General features: G+C 57.0%; 7 protein-coding genes across 7 annotated transcripts; 2 read left to right on the top strand and 5 right to left on the bottom strand.

Annotated features, from left to right (window-relative positions):
* Positions 1-216: 216 nt before the first annotated feature.
* SCHCODRAFT_02615338 (uncharacterized protein) lies at positions 217-1190 on the bottom strand. The gene is made up of 3 exons (XM_050344702.1): positions 996-1190; positions 711-910; positions 217-651 (listed from the first exon to the last, which is right to left on the bottom strand). Exons 1-3 carry the CDS (start codon positions 1004-1006, stop codon positions 452-454), a joined length of 411 nt encoding a protein of 136 aa, XP_050201688.1. The 5' UTR covers positions 1007-1190; the 3' UTR covers positions 217-451.
* Positions 1191-1437: 247 nt separating this feature from the next.
* SCHCODRAFT_02615335 (uncharacterized protein) lies at positions 1438-2558 on the bottom strand. Its single transcript, XM_003033813.2, has 5 exons — positions 2515-2558; positions 2114-2382; positions 1976-2056; positions 1799-1920; positions 1438-1744 (listed from the first exon to the last, which is right to left on the bottom strand). Exons 2-5 carry the CDS (start codon positions 2360-2362, stop codon positions 1636-1638), a joined length of 561 nt encoding a protein of 186 aa, XP_003033859.1. The 5' UTR covers positions 2363-2382; positions 2515-2558; the 3' UTR covers positions 1438-1635.
* A 787-nt stretch (positions 2559-3345) lies between these two features.
* SCHCODRAFT_02615329 (zincin) lies at positions 3346-6343 on the bottom strand. Its single transcript, XM_003033812.2, has 11 exons — positions 5930-6343; positions 5513-5872; positions 5112-5459; positions 4926-5059; positions 4714-4877; positions 4401-4631; positions 4100-4325; positions 3966-4045; positions 3736-3903; positions 3572-3675; positions 3346-3520 (listed from the first exon to the last, which is right to left on the bottom strand). Exons 1-11 carry the CDS (start codon positions 6260-6262, stop codon positions 3443-3445), a joined length of 2226 nt encoding a protein of 741 aa, XP_003033858.2. The 5' UTR covers positions 6263-6343; the 3' UTR covers positions 3346-3442.
* A 72-nt stretch (positions 6344-6415) lies between these two features.
* On the bottom strand, positions 6416-10234 carry SCHCODRAFT_02569377 (uncharacterized protein; the record flags this gene model as incomplete). The annotated part of the gene is made up of 9 exons (XM_050343822.1): positions 6416-6582; positions 6650-7812; positions 7888-8040; positions 8092-9213; positions 9265-9372; positions 9425-9610; positions 9667-9969; positions 10018-10122; positions 10181-10234. The coding sequence occupies 9 exons, from the start codon at positions 10232-10234 to the stop codon at positions 6471-6473; spliced, it is 3306 nt and encodes a 1101-aa protein (XP_050201687.1). The 3' UTR covers positions 6416-6470.
* A 111-nt stretch (positions 10235-10345) lies between these two features.
* On the top strand, positions 10346-11142 carry SCHCODRAFT_02194776 (ARP2/3 complex 16 kDa subunit (p16-Arc)). The gene is made up of 4 exons (XM_003034398.2): positions 10346-10552; positions 10602-10674; positions 10731-10913; positions 10962-11142. Exons 1-4 carry the CDS (start codon positions 10401-10403, stop codon positions 11022-11024), a joined length of 471 nt encoding a protein of 156 aa, XP_003034444.1. The 5' UTR covers positions 10346-10400; the 3' UTR covers positions 11025-11142.
* A 33-nt stretch (positions 11143-11175) lies between these two features.
* SCHCODRAFT_02685557 (POP1-domain-containing protein) lies at positions 11176-14635 on the bottom strand. Its single transcript, XM_050346781.1, has 12 exons — positions 14438-14635; positions 14341-14387; positions 14244-14293; positions 14082-14196; positions 13952-14030; positions 13826-13902; positions 13594-13769; positions 13006-13545; positions 12784-12949; positions 12053-12727; positions 11537-11971; positions 11176-11413 (listed from the first exon to the last, which is right to left on the bottom strand). Exons 1-12 carry the CDS (start codon positions 14568-14570, stop codon positions 11261-11263), a joined length of 2646 nt encoding a protein of 881 aa, XP_050201686.1. The 5' UTR covers positions 14571-14635; the 3' UTR covers positions 11176-11260.
* A 77-nt stretch (positions 14636-14712) lies between these two features.
* SCHCODRAFT_02493688 (uncharacterized protein) lies at positions 14713-15445 on the top strand (the record flags this gene model as incomplete). The annotated part of the gene is made up of 5 exons (XM_003034397.2): positions 14713-14885; positions 14939-15068; positions 15120-15252; positions 15307-15342; positions 15393-15445. 5 exons carry the CDS (start codon positions 14713-14715, stop codon positions 15443-15445), a joined length of 525 nt encoding a protein of 174 aa, XP_003034443.1.
* Between the last annotated feature and the right edge of the window lie 513 nt (positions 15446-15958).

Genomic DNA, 15958 nt, shown 5'->3' with positions numbered 1-15958 from the left:
CGACGATCGCAAGCCACTCGTGTACAGTAGAGCGCAAAGAGGAAGAGAGAAGAAAAGAAGCAAGGTGCAGTCGCGTCCTGCGACGCGCTCACAGCTCGGGGGAGGTGATGGGGGCAGAAGGGAAGAAGGGAAATGGGGGATCAAGCGAAGACCCTGGCCTTTTGTACCCCGCCGGTCCGATCAATAAACGACACGAGCTGGTCACGGGACCTCGTCTTTGACTAGAACACGAGGCGACACAAACGCCGGCTTAGATTGTGTATCAATGAAAGAACCTGAAAGAAGGCGCCGGGGCTAGCTGCGGGCAGTGCTGCAGTGGCATGGTGGCCAGGACCAACCCTCGACGTCCACGAGCGGAACCAAATGTGCCTTGACACGTGGAATTTGGTTCCGCGGCGGAGTTAATCGAATCACATGTGCTCCTGAAGGCCATTGTTCAGACGCGCAAGCACTAGTCGTCCCAGTGCTTATACGCCATACCAGGCGCAGTGCATCCAAATCCCGAACTTATGTCATCCAGCAGGTTCCGCATGGATTCGTCGATGCCGTACGAGCGCGATCCTCCCCGATACGCGTTGGAGCGTCTCGGAAATTCCCCACGAGGCTTCGACGACTTGGCCTTGGCCTTGTTCCTCAATCTGGCTTTGTTTTCTGACGACGCGACTCAGCCTTCCCGCCCAGGGTGCGCGGAGCTCGTACTTGGTACATACCATTCGCCACCTTTACTTGCCCGGGTGTAACGAGATTGGTAGGGTCGATGCTCCCTGCTGGAACAGGGGTCCCCGACGAGACATCGAGTATCCCAACTTTGTGATAGCAGGATAGTGGAATATCGAGCTCTGGATAGAGGCTGCGAACATCCGATATAGGCACGCGACGTTGGCCGTTGGGGTGCGTTTTGCCAAAAACCCTATAGCCAAGGACCCATTGAGCGTTAGCTTGGTTACTTGCGACGTATAGCCACACAGGTTAAAAAGTGAACGATTGCTGCACACCTGGTTGACATAGCTTGCGCGACGGTGGAGGATGGATAGGAGACAAACAAGGATTGGCCGCAGTCCACGGAGGAAGTCAGGGATGTCTCACGACCTTTTGTACGTCCTTTGAAGAAGCTCAGGCCACGGGATGTGTCTCGTCATCGGGAAGCTGCACTATATATCAACATCTGCACGACCTGATAGAGGGTGGCGATTAGGTGGAAGGACGCAACGGAAACAAACAGGTCTGCCGCTTGAAGAGGAGGATCTGAAAATACTATCGCGAGCGCCGAGCGACAGAAACCGCAAGTCGATGCTCTCCATGGTTGGAGTCAAGACAATTCTCACGTGGTAATCAGTGACTTGCGAGATGAGCGTGACGGTCACGCCGGTTCAACTCCTGCCTGATGTGGCTCAGCGAGGCTACTTTTTCACTCAAGAGCAACTCGTGAGCGTATGCAGCCACAATATGTTAACATGTGCGCAGAATAGTATACAGTAACTGGACCTGTAGACTAACTGCAAATCGCGATTACACCCGCTATATAACCATCAGAAATAACAAAGTTCGCGAAAGTCCTTGAAAGGGACTCGGAGGTACGGTCACATTGTTGACCTAGGGCAGCGACGCCGCGACTCCCTCGACTAAGTAGTACCTTTACGAGTAGTGCAAGAAGTCGTTGAAGTTGCCGTAGGGCAGGCTGTCCTCGGTGTTGGCCCACTTGAGGATAGGCTGCCAGCCGTTCGAGAGGAGGGTGTCGACGCTGCTATAGGATCGTCAGCACCGGAACAAATATGACTGAAAGATAAATGAGGCGTACCTGGGGAAGTCACCCGAGCCGATCTCGCTGAGGGTGCTGTAGATGAAGTCGATGAAGTTCTGCTGCGTGACGGGGCAGCCGCCCTCCGCCCAGGCGCAGTCGCCGACGATGCTGGCGTAGATCTGTGCGCGTGTTAGCGGACTACCGCGGCCGTCTGCCTGCATCCACTGAACGTACGTTGTAGTCCAGGCTGGGCTGCTGGTCGAGCGCGATCTCGTCCGAGTTCTTGCACGCCGCGAGGCCACGGACGGTTTCAGGCTTTGTTGCAAGTTAGCCTCACGAACTTCTTGAATACCAGCCATGGAAGATACTCACCCAGATGTTCTTGAAGCTCATGGCAGCCGCAACACAGGCCTTGTTGCCCCAGAGGTTGCTGCCGGTGACCGCGGCGTCGTCCGCCAGGCAGGCGTCCATGAGATTGCGCTGGTACTGCTCCTTGTCCGGGTACGAGAACCCATGGGTGGCGACATAGCAGTCGTCGTCGTTGTCGCGCGCCTGGAGGGCGGACGGCGCAGCGAGAACCGCGGCGGCAGTGAGGGCGGGAACGAAGAGAGAGAGCTTCATGATCAGACGAGGTGAGGGTACTGGGTAAGAGAGGGAAGTGAGAGTGCGTATGTAGTGGAAGGGTACGAAGCTTAGAGGGTATGAGTTTGGGATGGAGATAAATCTCGACTGAAGCACCCCTTTATACTGATCTCGAGGACAGTGGTACCCACTTTCGACCCGGTCATGCTGATTACTGGAGACAGACGGACTGAAGAGAGGCGGCGGCACCGTGTGGCCTCCGCGGGGGACAATGGCCGTGCTAGTTGTCGGGGGATTGACCGCGTCGTTCGGGAATGGTCTGTAAGCATACCACGGGTTGAATTCGCTGGCCTCGTTCCCACCTTTCGTGAGGAAGGCCCTTCTTTGCCTCAACCCATCTCTACTGATCCTGAAGCATATCCCATGATTCCTTATGGAAGCCCAGGAGCTGTTTGTAGAAGGCCACAACTCGTGCACAGACAGAGGGTCAGGCTTGTATCCCAAAGAACGACGTACCACCTGAGATCCAAAGTTCAACTCTCGGAGACACAGGAAGCCGACATGAAGCAGTACCTGGCGTCGCGAGGCACATGCTCAGCAGCGCACTCACCCAATTCTCTACAAGCCTGGTCAATCGTCGATGAAGCGGTTCTGCGGTTGGCAGATCGTTGGGATCGGCAGATTAAAGTGAGATTGATGCGGACGCGCCTGACGCGCCTGTGCCGCGCGCCGCGTATGCATGCCGCCACCGCGCCCTCGGGGATGCGATGTGTGCCCGGGTCCATAACGGGAGTGTCCATTCAATATTGCTTTCGCGCACGTTCACAGTTTGTCGGTTTGCGTCGGTCCAGCGCGATAGCTGCACAGCCCGAGGCTGAAGAGCAGCTTCCGGTCGGAATTGCGTGGTTCGTCCCGCCCTGAAGGAGGCGTGAGGTAGACCTATGATCAACATATCGGTGACCCAGTCCGTCGATTGGATGTTTCATGGCCGTTGCTTTTCTTGTTCGCGCCACATAAAAGGATTGAGAGGTGTCAGTGTTGCTTTCGATTATGGCTCCTACACACCGTGCTACTAGTAAACATTGATTTGGCTACTCGTCGGTACCCTCGACTTCGCCGCTATAGACTAGACTGCGCAGCATCCCCGAACAGCTCCTTCAAGAAGGCATCGCTGTTCGGTGGGCGGCCCAGGAATTCCTGCGTTGCGAGTTAGCATCTGCCCACGCCAAACCTTCGTGAGAGCCATACCTTCAACGAGTCCATCTCCTCCCTGCTGCCTCCTGGTCTGAGGATGCAGTCGCGGTACTTCTTCCCGCGTGCCGGGTCCAGAGGGTCAGCCTTGAAGACCGTTGCTGGAAGAAATAGGCGTGTCAGGATAACCATGCAAACATTCATCTTCGCCTGCCACTCACCATACATATCCGCCGCATACACCAAGGAGTACATGTAGCCGTAGTAGCCAGCATCGTAGCCACCCGTGATGTGGCCGAAGGTGCCCTGGCCAGGGCACGGCTTGCCGGACTTCACGAGCGAGATCTGCTCGCGAAGGTTGTTCCAGAGCGCAGTGTGGTCTTGCGACTCTGGTCGTACGCGCAAGACGTCAGAGACGAGTAGATCGGGGACAGGAAAGGAGAGTACGCACCCTTAGCCATGTGCACCTTGATGTCGAAGTTGGCGAAGAACAGCTGGCGGAGGTCGAAGAGGCCGATGTTGACGTAGCGACTGCAAGCAACGTCGTTAGCCTCCGCTCAGAGTTAGGATGAGCGATTTACTGACCTCTTGATGATCTTCTCAATGAGCTCCGCCGACAAAGGCTTCTTTGTCTCGTAGTGGCTCGACATCTTCTCCAAAACGCGCGGCTCCCAGCACCAGTTCTCCAACATCTGCGACGGCGCTTCTACGAAATCGCGTGCGACGCTGGTCCCATGGAACCGTGCATACTTCGTGCGCGATAACAGTCCGTGGAAGACGTGGCCCATCTCGTGGAAGAACGTGACAACATCTGCGAGGTTATCGCCCGTCAGCATTCCTCTCCCACCCCACCACGCTGGACACCAGCACTACCAAGCGCACTCACCATCATGACGCATAAGCGCAGGCTTGTCCGGCGTCGGCTTCGCCAAGTTCGCCACCATCGCCGCGAGGGGGTAGCTCCTCGAGCCGTCCGCCTTCTCGTAGCCGCTGAGCAATGGCCAGACCGCCGCGTGCGAGTACTTTGACTCGCGCGGGAAGAGGTCGAGGTAGCAGTAGCCAACGAAGCCGGACTCGTCCTTGGAGTCCTTCTCCCAGACGGAGAATTGCTGGACCTCTGGGGTGGAGGTAAGACATAACATTGAAAGCGACAGGGGACAATGGGGATAGGAAGAAGAACGGAAGAGAGGGTAACTGACCTGGATGCCACGTCTTGTCGTTCTTTATCTCGACGAACTGGACGTTGAGGAGGTTCTGGTAGATCTCGAGGATGGTGGGTACGACGACGGAGACGGGGAAGTACTCCTTGACAAGCATGTCGTCAAGATCGAGGGTCTCCTCGATGTACTTGCGGTCGTAGTACCTAGGTGCCAGTCAGCAACTGGTTTGGCAATGAGAACAGGATACTGACCGGTAGTCCCAGATGTAAAACTCGCCGTCGAAGGGCAGGCCCTTTTCCTGGTGCTCCTTCTGCTTCATGGCCAAGAGCGTCTCGCGATCCTTCAGACCGACGGGACGCAGCTTCTGCTCGAGGTCACCAAGGAACTAAAGACGCGGTTTAGGTTTGAGAGAAGCCAGATGAGAGCTCCATACGCACATCGACAACACCGCGCGCGTTCTTGATCATCTTCTGCTCAGTTATGTAGTCCGCCCAAGTAGGGTACCCAAGGATATCAGCGATCTTCCGACGCAGCTCGAGCGCCTTGTCGAGCAGCGGGACATTGACAGCCAGCCGAGACTCGTGTCCTTCTTGCGCGCGTTGCCGGGTCGTCGGGTTCTCCGCGAACTTGAACACAGGGAAGATATCCGGGGTCTTGTATGTCACGTCGTAGACCGTCTTGTCGCCCTCGGTGCGCTTCTTGTACCCAGAGACGACATCCTTCGGCACGCCCTTGAGTTCCTCTTCGGTGAACGAGATGACCTCGTTCTCCTCGTTGAAGTTTTTCTGCGGGGGATGTCAAATGCGTGAATTAGGCGCCCGAAGCGATGAAGCCGCACGCTGAACTGCAGGCAGGTCTGCGATAGCTCCTTCTTGAGGCTCATGAGGGCGTCGCGTTTGTCTTCGGGTAAAGCCAGGCCAGCCCGCTTGCCATCGAGGACCATCTTGTCGACGAGGCGCTTGTCTTCTGGGGAGAGCTTGTCGTATTCGCCAGACGATTTGAGGTTCTTCTCCGCGGCCGCTTTCGCCTGGAAAACGTCCAAGCGCATAGACGAGGTGACACCAAATTCACGGCAGAGACCTTCAGCATCATTGGACGCATCACGAAGCTCCTTGGAGGGGGAGACGTTTTGGTAGAAGCAGAGGGGTTCCGTGGTCGCGTCAAACTTGGTCTCCGCATCGGCTAGCGCGCGGAACACCTATGGACAGCACTACTGTCAGCCTCCAACACTCCTCCTCGACTGAAGAACACGCACTGAGTTGAAGTTACAGTCCGCCTCCTTCAGCGCCGCGACCTTGTCCTGTTCCGCGCGATTGACCTCGATGGCCTCCTTCGTCAAACGCATGATGTCCTCCGCGCTGTGCGTCCATTGCGGCGGGGACTGCGGCGGTGTGAGGTTTGCCATCGTCGGGTTCAGTGAAGCAGAGAAGATGGTCGATAGTGGGGAAGCCCTAAACTGACGGAAGGGCGTGACCTTCACGCCTGCTGACCGCCATGCTGCCGCCGTCAGCCCGGCGGCGACGGCGCCTCCGAAGAGCCAGCCCTTCGGCTGCAGCAGCGTCCGCTTCACCGATGCCGCTACCAGCATACGGCTTTGCGACCCTCAAGGTAGGAAGTAAGGAGTGAATAAGACGCGTCGCGTCTACCGCGTTGATGCGAGGCGAGCGCGTCCCGGACAAGCCGGACCCTCCCTGAATTTCACGTAACTTGTTCCCAGCGTTCATCTCCGAGAGCAAGCAAGGCGTTAGAAAGCCAGGGGGTATCGCATATGGATGGGTATCACAAAAAGTACTCCACTACACTTCCCCTTCGTCCTCCTCATCCTCGTCAAACATCGACACAAACTCCTCAAATGCCTTCATCCTACCTCCCAGCTTCCGTCTGGCCCGCGGGTCGCGCATGCCCACCCTACATCGATACATTTCAGCTCAAGCCAACTCACAATTCACTGCTTACAGCGAGATCGCCCACTCACCTTACCACAACCCCCTCCTGCTGCAACTCCACCCACTCCTCGTCGACGTCGATGTCCATCGTCGCTCCGTCCAAGTACATGATCCTGAACCTCCCTCCCTGCGAGACTCGCGAACCGTACCGGATACACCACCCGACGTTGGGCAAGAAGCGCGTAGCGATGCCCGGTACGGCGAGTGATGTCCAGTCAAGGCTTTGGAAGAAGCTGGCGCCGACGTGGATGCGAGAGTCGTCGTCAGCAGGTTGAGCGTCTGCATCGTCCAAAGCTTGCTCGTCGTCCTGCTGTTCTCCTGTATCGCCTAGCTCGTGGCTCGCGTCGTCTGCCTTCAGAGCTGGTAGCGCGCCAATGGAGCGGAAGTCCCTTCGGAAGGTCGAGTCCTGTTCAGGCGAGTCCGAGTCGTCCGCATACACAGCTAGTTCTTGACCTGCACCAGATGCTGCTTGGATCACAGCAGAGTACGACCCGCTCCATAGTTTACTAGGTCGTCGGTTGACATTAAGGCCAAGGAAGCGACTGTCCTTGCGAGTACTGGGCAAGTTCGGCGTAGCGTTCCCGAGGAAAGGCTTGTCCTTGGGGAGCGCAGTCGGAGCAGCAGGCGGCGCCACGTCTAGCGAAGGTAGCAGGTCCTGTGTTGACGAGCGCCCGGCGACGTCCGTATCGCAGTGAGCAGCAGCCTCCGAAGCGCGATGAGCAGTGACCTCAGGCGCGCGGTAGGGGGTCGCTGCATTTGTCCCCACGTCATCATCCGCCTCCACCCGCTCGCAGACCTCCATGAATCTCGCCAGCGCAGCCATCCCATGACTACCCACATCTCGCAGAGCATCTGCATCGTCGTATCCGTCGCCTGAGTACACGTAGGTTTTCCGTACCCATTCTGAGCCAGAAGCAGAAACAGCACCGCTGCCAAAAGGAGCGGCTTCACCGGAAGCAGGACCAGAGCCAGCGCCAGCGACAAGTCCAGTCCAAGAGCAGCCGACATCCCGAATGAGCTCCAGCGAACGTGTCTTCCTCGAGAGTCGGATGCGCATAGTCGTCGTAGGCTTTCGGCCAGGGTCATCAGAGGCGCTCCTCGCTGAGTCCACAGAGTAGAAGTCTAGCTCAATATCGCCGGGAGCAGCATTGGCCATGAGGGTGCACTTGACATTTTCCTCATACATGACGAGCTGGAAAATAACAGTCAGAAACAGGAACACGCGGATCAAGAGTGAAGTTAGTGTCAGATGACAAAGGAAACCCACCCTCGGCGTCCTCTGCTTGATCTTCTCCACCAACGCCGCCGCGTCGTTGTACGACTTCCAGTAGGAGCTAGGAAGCGCTTCGAGTTCGTACTCGGCGAGTGGCTCCGTTAGGCAACAGGGCGCGCTCAGATGGGGAGCGCTGTAGACTTTGATCTGATGGTTCTGCTAGTGAGCTTGGTACATGATACAGGCCAACCTACTCACCCTCTCACCATCCCCACCGACCACCAGTACCGTTGTCCCCTTCGCCCCTCTCCTCCTCTCGGCCTCCCGAAAGTCGATCAACAGCGAGCGTGACGGGAGCACAGTAACCTGGCCATGTAGCGCTTTGTGGGACTTCGGCGCCATGAGGTGGGTGCTGAAGAGCGTGGGGCGGACGGTGCCGATGGGGAGGGGTGAGTGCACCGGTTGGGCAGGGCGGGAAGGTACGGTGGACTGGATACGATGCGAAGGCGTGGCAGAGTGGGCTTGAGGAGCGTAGGCAGTCGTAGGCTGGGCAGGCTCCACTTCGGCGAGCGTAAGTTTGTCTGACGGTGTCGAGGAAACGAACAGAGTTCTGTGTTTCGAGGTCGCGTCGGAGAACAGGCGATGCTTCGCGTCGAGGTCAGAGATGAGACGCTGCTTGACAATGTCGTTGGACACCAGTCGTTTACTGACGAAGTCTTCGGACACTAGCCGGTGCTGAGTATTCGCATCTGAGATGACCCTTAGCTTTGAGATCGAAGTAGATGCCGTTCGTTGCTGGACCATTGGATCGGAGACGACGCGAGGTACAGGATCGAAGAGGAGTCGCTTGGGTTCGGAGGAGCCAGACACTAGACGCTTTAGAGGATTGACTAGCGGTTCGCTAGGTAGACACTGATGTCGGTTGACAGCAAGAGGGTCCGCAGACTCGTCGGACTCAGGTGAAGACGGGGCAGTCGAGATGCTGGTGTCGAGAGAAGGGGTCGTCGGTCTCGTTGGCAAACGTTGCGAAGGCGAAGGTTGACGAGAGGGAGGAGACAGAGCCTGATGTCGGAAAGGCTGAGAGGGCCACCGAAGAGAGGGCGTCGATGTCTTGCCACCAACAGGTTCGGAGACGATCCGTCGAGCGCGAGAAATGCCCGAGACCTCATCGGAAAGCAGTCGACGAAGATCGGTGTTACCGATGTTGCCTAAGACAGAGCGAGTGATTTGTGAACGTTGAACAGGAAAGGCAGAGGGCTTGCGGATCGTCGAGGCTAATCCAGTAGTTGTAGGTCGTGCGCCTGCCCCAGGCGCGGGTTCTACTGATTCAGTAAAGAAAGGGTGCCACGCGAGGTCGCGGGAGGATATACGGGTGGCGGTCTGAAAAAAGTCATATTGTCGGTGATACCCTGCGAATAGAGACGACCTTACCGGCTGGAAGATATAGTCAAGAAGGTTTCTCAGGGTCGCTGAAGCCTTTCGAGGTATGCTATACGATGCCCGATATATGTTGTCGGCGGTCATTTGTGGCACGCGGGCCTATGACAATCACGATTTGTACTCGCAAGCCAAAGAAGTCAGCTACTCTCACCATGAAAGGATGGTACCCCGTGGCGCATAGGAATACAACACAGCCGAATGACCACACGTCTGTCGCGAAGTCATACGGGACGCTGGTGATCATCTCGGGCGACCTGTACTCGAATGCGCCATACGGACCGGAGGCCGTGGATTTGGCGGATGATAAACGGGTAGCGGATGAGAAGTTCGACAGTTTCTGTGCGATTGAAAGGCATATCAGCCATGCACTTGTGGGATAATGCGTGTGCGTACCGGCTGTCCTGCCGAAGTGAGGTGTATGTTGTCTGGGTTAACGTCTCGGTGGACAATCAGCTCTTGTGCCAGATATTCCAATGCATCGGCAACGCCCTTGAGGAGAGATGCAACTTCGCATTCTGCCATATGGTCATGGTCCCTCTCCTTGAGAAATTGGCGAAGCGAGCCTGACGAACAATGCTCCACGACGTGAACACGGGAAGACAGACTGGCAACAAAGGCGGTAACAGAAGGATGGGACAGATGCTGCAGGATGCATTGTTCGCTGTCGCGCTCTCCTGTGTGCTTGGGGTCGATGACCTATCGACGCCAGTTAGCGCGAGGGGACGTGCTGAGCACAATATTTACCGTCTTCAAAACAAAGAAACGTCCCTTGACTAACGCGCTCGTTCCCCGGACAAGTTCCGAGATATAGATGCCCTCGGATGGTAATGTTTCGATGGATTCGAAGTCCTGCAAGCACGTCTATTTATCCGAGGAATATAAGTAGCTGCTCAGTGCTGAAGCGTACCTGGAATGTGAGGGTTTCGCGAGATCCCGAGGCCAGTCTAGGTACAGAGAGCATATTGTCCTTCCAGAATTGACGATAACAAGGGCGTGTTAAGGGTTAACGCGAAGGGCGCCGATGAAGGGAGGAGGAGAAGCAAGTCCTGCGCGCCACAAACATCGCGACATACGGGTTCCCACGCGTCACGCCCTTGCCTCCTTCCCCATCTACGCGCCCGAGCACCATGGACTACAACTTCCGGAAGATCGACATTGACGCGTACGACGAGGACATCATCCAGGAGTCCGAGCTGTACGATGCTGATCCGCGCGATCCCGCCGCCGTGCTTGACGAGGCGAAGCAGCGCCAGGTCGCCGTCCGGAGCGCGCTCTCCAAGTAAGATTGAGCGAAGGAGGGAGATGATGATTGTCTGACGGATTTCTAGGAACGATGCTGCTGGCGCACTTACCATCGCGCTGGAGAACGCGCCATATGGACCGAATGTGGAGGAGGCGAAGGTGCGTAATCCCTCGGGCTATACACGACGTACTGTACTGAACGACGGTCTCAACAGCTGATCACACTCAACACTATCCTATCCATCCTGAATGCGACGCGGTCGAATGAGATCTCTGGCGTCGTACGCGCGCTGCCGCAAGACGCGCAGGATACCCTGATGAAGTACCTATACAAGGGGATGTCGACTGCGGGTATGGGGGACACGAGCGGGAACGTTCTGCTTGGCTGGCACGAGAAGGTGCGTGTATCACACTGTACATAGGTCCTGCGCTGACCACCAACCCAGTTGACGGAGGCCGCTGGAACGGGGTGCATCGTGCGCACGATGACCGACCGGCGAACGGTGTAATGGACATCTCGATCTGATTATGCTTGTCATCCCGGACGAGAACATTGTAATATCATTCATAAGGTCACACATTGCTTCAACGAACCATTACAAGGAGTGCATAGAAGCAGCAGGTCGATGATCAGCAAGGCTCGTCCCCATCAATCCACTACCTCTATCCTTGCCGCACGGCACATCGCACTGTTCCTGTTCTTCACCTTCACAAGCCAGAACTTCTCATACATGCTGGAGCTTCGTTAGCTGAACATCAAGTGGCACAAAGTCAAGAGCACACACCGAACCCTCTGCTCTTCCAACTTCAACAGCGCGGTCAGCGCTATGGATCCAAATCCGAAGCCCTCGCCCCTCGCAAGCGAGTAGTTTCCCGTAGTAACAAACCCGATGTTGTCCTTGAGATTCGGCATGACATTGGCGAGCTGCATCGAGGCTGTCAGCATTGGCAGCAAAGCATACCAAAAGTTTCCACCCACCTCAATCTCCTTCACCGACATTCCCGCCTGCGCGTTCTTCACCCTGTCTTCACCTTCCACCGCAGCCTCATCATCACTATCAGAATCCTCTGGCAGTTCCACCACGGGCTGCCTCGGCTTCTCCGCCAGCGCCCTCGCCCAATTACGCCGCTCCGCATCGTCGACGGCGTAGATCGCAGCCAGGTCCCCAGGGCGCCCCCGCCGGCACATCTGCACGCGCACTTGTATCAGTGCTGTCTGTAAAAGGGTGTCCGCCTTCGCGATGTCGGCGGTGGAGATCGGGTTTCTGGGGTCAGGGATCGTTGCAGCAATGGTCGTCGCGCTGTTACGGTCAGCATTGGCGTCTTGTCCTGGCGGCGGCAGGCCTCGCTTGCCACGGAGACGGAGGATCTCGCTCTTCAGGGCCTCCGCGGGCAGCAGAACCGACGTCAGGCGCTGCAGGACCTGCCGCGTCTCTGGCCCGCGGAGGAGCCAAGGCTGCGCGATGTGGTGCATGGCGGGCTTGGGACGCGATTGGGCCTCTGGGTTCGCCGTATCGGCATCCATAGCCTCCTCAACGGGCTTTTCCGCGTCTTCCGCATCCTCCATATTCGCATCATTGACCACCTCTTCCTCCCTTTGCGCGCTCACGAACACTTCCGTCGGCTCCTGTGCCTTCTCCGGCTCCTTCTTAGCACCCCCCGGGTACTCCAACACCGGCTCGATCCCCAGCACCCGCCACCAATCCGGGATCCACATGCTCGCCGTCCCCAGCTTCAGCCAGTTCGGCCGCTTACTCGGCGGCGTGCGCTCCCACCGCGCGTGCTCCTCCATCGAGCGCGTCGCCCACCATTTCTCGTGGCTGCCGAACTGCACGAGCGTCGTCCAGTCGCCGGGGACGTCCTGCGGGAAGTGTGGAACGCCGGCCTCGAAGGACTGGCTGGCGCGCTCGCGCTGGCCAGCGACGCGCGTGCCCGTATGCACGAGGGAGGGGAGGAAGGCCATGCCCCAGCCGGCGGGGAAGATAAGCGTCCAGCCGTGGATGGGCTGCGAGGGGGTGGAGGGAGATGTGAGGGGGGAGTTGGAGGAGTTGGTGCGGTTGAAGGATGAGGTGCGGGAGGTGGCAGCGGAAGAGGCAAGGGAAGAGGTGCCGGAGGTGGACGATGACAAGGGTTCCACGGAGCGCTGGATGAGAAGGACGGGAACGCGGTTGTCGAGGCGGAGGGTGTTGAGGGGTGTGCCGGGGACGAGGTTCTGCAAAGTGTGCATATAAGCGCAAGAAGTGAGTGGTGAAGGAAGTACTGCAATACCTTCGCACGCCGCTCGTCCAGCTGCTTTTGGGTATACCTGGGTACCGATAGTTTCTTGCGGACGTCCGGGTCCCAGATTGTACTTGCAGCAAGCGCCGGCGAGGGGAATGTGGGTGACTGCGACTGCGCTGCCTCGTCATCAGGTTTGGCTCGCTTGGGTGGGAATCTACAGCAGCACTGTTTAGCGTCCTTGCCTTTTCACTTGTGCACCAAGGACTTTACCTCAGCCTGGGATCATCGACCGTGAACCCCACAATCATGCCCCTTGGCACCGCTCCCGACGTCTGCAAATCCTTCAACGACGCCCAGAACTGGTCGAATTCTCCCTCCCCTCTGGGTACCGCCCTGAGCGCACCCCTCAATACCTGGTTTGCCTGCGGACCCATGATCTCGAAGATGTTGACCTCCCCTCGTAAGTCAGCGATCTCCACATCTTGCGAAGGCTCGTCCGGGTGTGCTTTGTTGAATGTGTCCAAAGCGAACGTGATAGAACGCTGCAGGATTTGGAATACCCACTGAAAGGCATCGGCGTGGCAGCGAAGCCAAAGAGTACGCGTTTCGGCGGCAGGGCTGGCTGGCGTGCAGGTTGCACCGGAAGTGGTGGTGGCTTTCCCCTTCCCTTTTCCTCGGATTTTATTGGCAGGCTTTTGTGGGATAGAATTTCGAGGCTGCCAGATGATGGACGCGGGAGAGACGAGAGCAAGAGGATAGGTCTGGAACTCGTAGATGTAAGTGTTGAAAGCGCGAGAGCCATCAGCGAAGCTGGTGGCACGGTAAGCCAATGACAGAGAACGAATGTTGAAATCCTACCGAGGCGCGGCTGGGCTTGGACCCTGGCAGTCGCAGCATTGCTCGAGAGCGAGCTTTAAGATTTCTAACGGACCAGAAACCTCGATCGGTCCCTCGTACGAGGCGTCGTGCAAGATGGAGCCGTGCATGGCAGCACGATGGGAAGGACGGAAAGACTTCTCAGTTGGTTTGACGGCCTGAGGGATGTAGGCTCAGTTTATAAGCAGTGCGATGTGCTGCCGCCTATACGCACAAGTCTATATCCCCACATATTCATCATGATCATACGCTTCGCATGCCAGACATGCGTCTCGAGCCATGATTTATCGCCTGAGTGGGGATGAGAAAGGATGAACAGGTAGTGAATGAGGGCACGCACGCTGGCGCTTAGCGAACTCCTTCGCTGTGGTGGTCCCTTTCTTTACCTTATGGCGGCGCTTGCGGATGGGTCCGTCGATCTGTACGCGTGGATTAGGAGGTCATTAATTATCAGAATGACTTGAGTGCACTTCAGCCTTAGCACGTTCGCGCAAACGCGTAGGGACGCGTCGTGGATCATGGCTGGCGGCGCGTCGGCGGAGATGACGGGGAAGAGCCTGCCATGCGCGTTGGGCGGAGTGTTCACTGGTCTATAGTAAGCAGGTGTACACGTTGAGTAGTATCGATCGCACCTTGAGTTCTGCATTGCATTGTGCATCGCGTCGATCTCAAAAGCTCGCGCCTTTGGGACGGTCAGACAACGTACCCAAAGCATCAGAAAAGACTCACTTCAGCAAATTTCTCTACTTGAATAGCACCTGGTAGCTTCTTCATGCCTAATATCCTCGTTGTATAGAAGATCTGTGCGAGCAGCGACCTTACTTACTATCCAAAGTTACGCTCGAAGGACCAGCCTGCGCTGACGGCTCCTGGATGCGGATCGTCCGCGCTGCCGTAGTCTTCGCCTTCTTGCGCGCTGTCGCCGTCTCCTCCGCTGTGTTCGGTCTCTTTGGCGCCATCGTGTCAACTTCAGACTACGACTTCGCGCAGATGATGAGCGAGCAAAAGAACAATGGCACCCTTCGGCAGATCGGCCCGCGCATTGTTCTCGCCGCGTCACGCCGCGGCTGTCACAGTCACTATTCCACCCGAACCTCGACGATGTCGGCCGTGTTGAGCGCCCGAAGCACGCTGTGTCGGCGTCTGCCACTAACTTGCGCGCGGCCCAAGTCCTTCTCGACGACGCACCTGCTCCGCAATGAGGCCGTGCCGCCGGTTGGCAATGTCCAGGTCGTCCAGAAGCCGCAGAGGCCGGTCGGAGGCATTCGCGGGGGGTGAGTCGCGACGCGTACATTCGATGAAATGTGAGGCTGATAGCCATGTGCAGCATCATCGGCTTTTTGTTTGGTTTCTCGCTAGCCGCGTCATTTGCTGCGTACAACCTGTTGGATGAGTACAAGCAGGCATCCGCCGCGTTGCAAGCGAGCGTGGAGGAGCTCAAGCTCAGCACGGAGAAGGTGCGTAACACTTTCCCCCTCACCCGATATGATGCTCATACGTCTTTACAGGTTACGGAACACGTCCGCCGCATCGAGGCTGTCGAGAAGGACCTCAAGATCCTCGAGAAGTCCTCAGCCAGCAAGGATGACATCTCCAGAGTCAGGGCGGAGATGAAGAAGCTTGTCGACGGATTGCATGTCGGTGAGTACAACTCCCCTGCACACAGTTGCACCTCATCTGACTCGACGCGTCCAGAGTTCTTGGACCTCCGAGCACACGTTTGGGGCATGCGTATGTCTTCGTCGCTTGTTTCGCGTGTATTCACCTCACGTTATCCTCAGAGCAGGATCTCCACTCTTTATCAAAGAAGGAGGCTACGACTGTCCGTATCTAGACTGCATAATGGACCCACATTCACTCTTGCGCGTCGGGCGCGCTGTATCTTTCACTATGTCTTGGTCAACCCCCGACTTTCGGACTAGGCACCAAGTACAGCGTACGAAGGCCCTGCTTAGCGAACGGTGGTCTCTTCAATCTCAAGCTCTTCGGCGTGTATGGCTTTTATTCTTCGCTGGTCTACCACTGGTCCTACCAGCCTCTCGGGTAATGAAGCATGACTTCCGGATCGGACCATGAAGTCGTGCGCCTACTTGTCCTTTCTCAACCGCCCATAGTGAGCTATCTCCAATGATGCCGTTCAACCCGCGCAAGCCGTGTGCAAATCAGCCTTTCTTTCGCTCAAGCTGCAATGGTTCCTACGCACCCTGTCAATCAACCGGATGTGGCGCGCTTACATGAACAAGCAAACCAGTAATGTATGGGTCGTCCTTCACCAAACGTTTGCCCTCGTATATCACACCCATACGGGCAATGATCCCTAACCCACGTCCCAGCACAGGAGTAGCGC

The sequence above is a fragment of the Schizophyllum commune genome, assembly GCF_000143185.2.
Source record: "Schizophyllum commune H4-8 unplaced genomic scaffold SCHCOscaffold_3, whole genome shotgun sequence".
Taxonomy (NCBI): domain Eukaryota; kingdom Fungi; phylum Basidiomycota; class Agaricomycetes; order Agaricales; family Schizophyllaceae; genus Schizophyllum; species Schizophyllum commune.
The sequence above is the reverse complement of the archived record's forward strand: the minus strand, read 5'-3'. Positions and strand labels throughout refer to the sequence as shown.

Coding starts and splice junctions, on each gene's coding strand:
- SCHCODRAFT_02615338 (XM_050344702.1), bottom strand. Junction 652..710: donor GCAAGTAAAGGTGGCGAATG/GTATGTACCAAG, acceptor TCGCGTCGTCAG/AAAACAAAGCCAGATTGAGG.
- SCHCODRAFT_02615335 (XM_003033813.2), bottom strand. CDS start 2,362: ATGAAGCTCTCTCTCTTCGTTCCCGCCCTCACTGCCGCCGCGGTTCTC. Junction 2,057..2,113: donor TGAGCTTCAAGAACATCTGG/GTGAGTATCTTC, acceptor CTTGCAACAAAG/CCTGAAACCGTCCGTGGCCT. Junction 1,745..1,798: donor GGCTCGGGTGACTTCCCCAG/GTACGCCTCATT, acceptor ACGATCCTATAG/CAGCGTCGACACCCTCCTCT.
- SCHCODRAFT_02615329 (XM_003033812.2), bottom strand. CDS start 6,262: ATGCTGGTAGCGGCATCGGTGAAGCGGACGCTGCTGCAGCCGAAGGGC. Junction 4,632..4,713: donor CGACAAGACGTGGCATCCAG/GTCAGTTACCCT, acceptor CCTCCACCCCAG/AGGTCCAGCAATTCTCCGTC. Junction 4,326..4,400: donor TGCGCTTATGCGTCATGATG/GTGAGTGCGCTT, acceptor ATAACCTCGCAG/ATGTTGTCACGTTCTTCCAC.
- SCHCODRAFT_02194776 (XM_003034398.2), top strand. CDS start 10,401: ATGGACTACAACTTCCGGAAGATCGACATTGACGCGTACGACGAGGAC. Junction 10,553..10,601: donor GTCCGGAGCGCGCTCTCCAA/GTAAGATTGAGC, acceptor ACGGATTTCTAG/GAACGATGCTGCTGGCGCAC. Junction 10,675..10,730: donor CGAATGTGGAGGAGGCGAAG/GTGCGTAATCCC, acceptor CGGTCTCAACAG/CTGATCACACTCAACACTAT.
- SCHCODRAFT_02685557 (XM_050346781.1), bottom strand. CDS start 14,570: ATGGCGCCAAAGAGACCGAACACAGCGGAGGAGACGGCGACAGCGCGC. Junction 13,903..13,951: donor GGAGTTCGCTAAGCGCCAGC/GTGCGTGCCCTC, acceptor ATCCCCACTCAG/GCGATAAATCATGGCTCGAG. Junction 11,414..11,536: donor CGGTGGAAGGTGAAGACAGG/GTGAAGAACGCG, acceptor CCGAATCTCAAG/GACAACATCGGGTTTGTTAC.